Below are 5,477 nucleotides of genomic sequence, written 5' to 3'. Positions count from 1 at the left end.
GGGTAACTAAGTTTGAACAACCACAGTGCAGGTGTTAAGATAGGGCGCAGTAAGGCGACCTTCTCTTTGATAAAAAGGGGCAGTGCAGGTTTTTTTACTATAACACTCATTACCTCCACCTCTAATCGTAAAAGGGGGCGTAAAAATCAAGTCCAGGGCGCTAGTAAAGCTAGCCGGCTCTACCTTCGCTATTCCTAAAACTAAGACAAAAGACCAAGCGTTTTTCGTTGACTTAAGCTATCCACACAAATAGTTTTTTTCATTAGCAGATTACAGATTTTCTTTGAACAATTTAAGCTCACCGCTTGTGCTAGGTTCACAACGTAACAAAGAATATTGATATATCCTAACGGCACTTTTGTGTTACATTTGATTTTATCTAAATATGAAGAGAATAATAATAATAATAATAAACCCGTTCTATAAAAACAAAAAACTAAACCTCTTACCTATCTTATATTTATTTGATTATCCAAATCCATTCACATTAGCGATCATCTCATACGATACGACACAACGAATTGAATATTGAGAAACGATTTAATTTTTTTTACATAGGATTGTAGTTCTAGATGGAGCATACAGAGCACAAAAGTGACCAATGCTAGAAGTACTCCAGAGGACTTAATTATGGTTAATGTACAGTCTACGCTATTTAAGAATGTTATAAAAAATACTAGCTTACGCGCGAATCCGTCGAGAATCGAGGAATTTAAAAAAAACAAAAGTGAGTAGCCTATGTATTCTTTCAAAGTATCCTTTACGTCTATGCCAAATTTCAGATCCGTTCAGCAGTTTGGGATACAAACTCTAACCCATCCATCTATCCATCTAAACTTTCGCATTTATAATATTAGTAAGAAGTAACGATTGTTTTTGAAGTTTTTTACTAACTTGGATAAATTCAATAATTTACATGTTAAAAACTGTTTCGGTATTTTTTTAATTCATGTACAATTTCCAATACTTAGCAAATATTTTTATAATACTGGTATACTTTTGCGTCACACGCAGATGTACAATTCGAATTTCCGCTTTAAACGTCAAATTTGCATAACGCCCCATCTAGATGTTATACATCTACGGTTATGACAAGATAGAATAATCAAGTCATTAGTATAATGCACCCTATAAAAAATCACTAAACAGATTAGTCCAAAGACTTTGTTTAACATTAGTTGGAAATACCGGATCGAGATAAAAAAAATCTGACAATATTTATTTATATAAAGTAATTCACGCATATTTTTAAATACAGATATAAATAAATGACCTTGTTTGAACTTATTAAAGGTTTCACAAGATTACGCAACAGTTAATTTTTTTTACAGGGCCAACACACAACGAATACCCATTTATTGCAGTAAAGACTCTACTCACCTTTAGTATCATAAATCACTGAAGCGTTTTAAACGTCAAAGCTTTGTGCCTACACTTATAAAAAAAATATCTTCAGCTCGCGACTCCGTCTGCGTGAAATTAAAAAATAGTGAGTAGCCTCTTTCAGAGTATCCTCTATATCTATGCCAAATTTTATAGATTTCTGTTAAGCCGTTTAAGCTACATACTCTTACAAACATCCATCCATCTAATCGCATTTATAATGTTACTAGGTTTCGCCCGCGACTCCCTTCGTGTTGAAAAAAGAACAAAAGTGAGTAGTATATGTGTTTTTCCTGACTATCCTCTAAGTCTATGCTAAATTTCATCGACCTCCGTTCAACTGTTTAGGATACAAAGTCTAATAAACATCCATCCATCTATCTAAACTTTCGCATTTATAACATTAGTAAGAAGTAAGATATACTATAGTATGAAGTATGATTAGAGTGGTTTTAATTGAATAATTATGGTGTACGAGTATTTGCGTTTATTAATAACGGTATATCTATATTGAAAACGTTTGTTTATGTCTATGGATGCAGGAAGATAGCTGAACGTGTCTCTACCTCTGTTAAATCCAGTCTTATCCTTTCCTTGTGAGTTAAAGGGATTCAAATTAGGCCTCCGACACACTGTACGCACATAGAATGATTTCTAGTCGTGGCGTGTCTTGTATGGTATTGCGATACAGGTATTACTGGCGTCTTTTTAATCGATTGATGTCTTATTTCATGTAATTTTTTGTTGTTAATACAAGATCGTAAAATGTCGGTTATCTTTTTTATGAATATGCTTGGCGTGAACACGTAGTGTTGAATGTCAAGTTTTTTGTGTAATTACATTGAATACTTTTAAGTTCAGCCTAATTTGAATATCTATCTAACTAGTTTTTGTCTATGACTTCGTCGTATTTCAGACAGTGTAATCACAGTCTAGACAGACAAACTTACATATTTATAAGTAAGGAGCATGATTGATTGTTTAATTTGTGTTTTTTCATGTTTTATTGTAACGTATTTTTATTGGATAGATTTTGATTAAGATTTGTTAATATTTTATAGTATGCCAAAAAATATTTTTATTTTAATAAATTATTTTAAAAGTTAATATATGTCATTATTCAATTTGGATTTGCGACGCAAGCCGGGTTAGACTAGTAATGTATTGAAATTTCATTCATTAATATTAATTTCTGTATAAATGGCAAACCAGATTTCCGCCTCTTAATTAAGTTTAATACTTAATCATTACTTATTCAATATTTAATGTGTAGACGGGATAATTACGGAAATAAGCACGTGCCATTATTTTTATAAGATTTCAGAATAAGATTAATTTACAAGGCAATATTCTATAATCTGAAAACTTTTTAAGCTTTAGTCCGCGACTCCGACGGCGTGGAATTAAAAAAAAATATGCCTATGTGTTCTTCCAGACTATCCTCTATATCTATGCCCTTCATTGAGATCCGTTCAGCAGTTTAGACTACAAACTCTAACAAACATCCGTCTAAACTTTCACATTTATAATATTAGTAAGAAGTAAGACGTAATGTGAAAAAACAAATAACAAACACACCTAATTACATTGGAATCTATGCTATAACAAGTAAATGAAGGTCGTTTAAAATTAAGAATACCATTGTAATAAAATGCTATTTTTAGTAATACAAGTGCGTAATTTGAAAGTAAAGGACAAAACGACGAGGAAGCGGGCGTGCGTTATGACGCAATACAATAACAATTAAAAAATATAAATAAAAATACATTTCCCTTTCTATAAAGAACAAAAATCAATGTTTATTCCGATCTACGTCAATACTTGACTCGAGACACCGTAAGTGGTGAGTAGGTCATAGTCAACGGAGGTCCACTACGGGTTGACTTCACAGATCTTTGAATCTGTACAGATTGCATACGATATTTTCCTTCATCATGACGTTACTTATAAATGTGAAGGCTTACACCGGTAGAGGTAGACTTAGAAAGAGATGGATGGATTGCGTGAAAGGAGACAAGATCAAGGAGGGAGTGATGACTGGGATGACGGATGATAGTTTTTTGGAAGACGAAAACCCGGTGCGTTGGCCCTACGAGAGTAGGATAAGGCAAAGGAGATGATGATGATGGCGGACATATAAGCTGACGAAATTAAAACACATTGGTTGAGGTCGCAATCGAATCTAGAGGAGTTAAGATTCAAGACCGGTGCTTAAACGACAATAAACTCTCACTTATATAATAACCAGGAGTAATCTTACTAATAAATACGAAAGTTTAGATAAATGGATGTTTGTTAAAGTAACCTAAACTGCTGAACGGATCTCGATGAAATTTGGCATAGCTGTAGTGCACTGTTTGGAAAACACATAGGCTACAACAAAACAAGTTACATTATTAATGCGAAAGTTTGGAGTTATGGTTATTTGTGTGGACAAATCCACAACTTCTAAATTAACAAACCCAGTTAGAATTACAGTCTGGAATAACGCATTATCTACAATTTAAATCCATCATAGTTTAGGATAAATCTTTAATTAAGAATGTATTTTAAATTATAATTATTTTACCTTGCAAGATAACATTTAATATTTGTAATAATTAATTATTAATATAAGATTTAAACTGGGTAAAAATGTTTTCATTAAAACAATTTAATTCATCGAAAATTGCTAATATTTTTCTAACAAACTGATAAGTATTAAATTATACAAATATTCTAGATATTAAAGTTTTAACGGAACAATAATTTTAATTTAATACTGTTACAATATTTTTAATAAATAAATAATAAGATTATATTTACATATTGTTGACAAAACTCGACGAAACGTACAAACCACTTAAAACCACTGATTGAAATAAACAATAAATTTTAAAAACATTTCAATAAAAAACGTCCTTAGTTGCAATAAGCACCACCGCACACTGAGCAACGGTTTCACGACCATATTATCAAAACTTTATCTTAATTACCAATTACTTAGATAACCGTAGCATCCGAAATGTTATTGATAAAGGTTAAAAAAAATAAAACCCACCCGGAGTGTTTGCGATTTCGAACCTTCAAATCTTTAGTTTTCATAAGCCACGCTGGTTCTGTGCTGCCCTGGATTAGGGCATTCAAGTGCATTCGTAACCCTATATTCTCTTCTCTAGCCATGACAACACTCGTCTACACTCCACTAGCCCGACCTGCCCGGACAAATCACTCGTGCACACTGCTAAGACCGGATTTCGCGGACAGTTTCAAGAAAGGATTGTCATTGGTTTATTTATGAAATTTACTATTCCGCTTATACTTAATTAATGCAACGTATAATTTTTACATTGATTCGTAAATAAAACTGAACGTCAAGGTATATGCATCGTTTTAATTGATTTTTTAACTATAAAACAAATATTCTTTGAAACGTAACACGGGGTTATATTTATATTGTTTTCTATAAACTAAAACGCAAACTAAAGCTGTATATGATTGCATTTTACGTCTTCCATTTGTATTGTAACAAACCAGAGAGCGGGCATACACCTGAACTATCGCACACCAGTTGTGCGATTGTCGATTGTTTCGCAGCCAATTCAATTTAGTTACATAACTAAGAATCGTGTAGTGTACACACCTCCATATAAGCTTATAAGAATCAAAGCCAGACTAAACAGTTTTTTTTTTGTGTAAGCCCACCACCACCCATGGCCCCACCGACCCTCGGGTCATACGGGCCGAATCGCGGGAGGGGCGCGCGGTTTGGCCGGTTTCGGCTCCGCACGCACCTTCTTGACTCCCTACAAATTATTTCGTCCGTTCCTTAGTGTTGAGTCACTCTCCCCCTAAACAGTTGTGCGATAGTTTAGTCAAAGGCCTTTGTAACCTTTCACACGAAGAGTACGAGTCGAAGTACACTACACTTATCAAAATCGATTCAGCCAACAGTAATATGACTTTCAAAATTAATTACAAATTTATGTGTTGAATATTAACGTTAAAAATCAAACAAAAAAATGGCACCCACCTGCAAGCATTACTTTTCGGATAAAAAAAGAATTATCAAAATCGGTCCACTAGTGGCGGAGCTATACCATAACAACAATAAA

The 5,477-nt window shown here is 33.4% G+C and overlaps 1 protein-coding gene across 3 annotated transcripts in view; it reads right to left on the bottom strand.

Annotated features, from left to right (window-relative positions):
• LOC106111603 (protein croquemort-like) overlaps nucleotides 1-4,585 on the bottom strand; it is a 23,412-nt gene extending 18,827 nt beyond the window's left edge. The window contains exon 1 of one of the 3 annotated variants that reach the window (XM_013293736.1): nucleotides 4,424-4,585. In XM_013293736.1, coding sequence (XP_013149190.1) covers nucleotides 4,424-4,545 — 122 coding nt within the window. In that variant the 5' untranslated portion in view covers nucleotides 4,546-4,585. Of the gene's footprint in view, nucleotides 1-453; nucleotides 577-4,188; nucleotides 4,320-4,423 lie in introns of those variants that run through there. The other 2 variants (XM_013293738.1, XM_013293737.1) reach the window with 2 other exon arrangements.
• Nucleotides 4,586-5,477: the final 892 nt, after the last annotated feature.

Source organism: Papilio polytes, unplaced genomic scaffold (genome assembly GCF_000836215.1).
Source record: "Papilio polytes unplaced genomic scaffold, Ppol_1.0 DF824158.1, whole genome shotgun sequence".
In the NCBI taxonomy this organism is placed as follows: domain Eukaryota; kingdom Metazoa; phylum Arthropoda; class Insecta; order Lepidoptera; family Papilionidae; genus Papilio; species Papilio polytes.
Note: the sequence above shows the minus strand (reverse complement) of the source record. Positions and strands in the feature narration are given on the sequence as shown.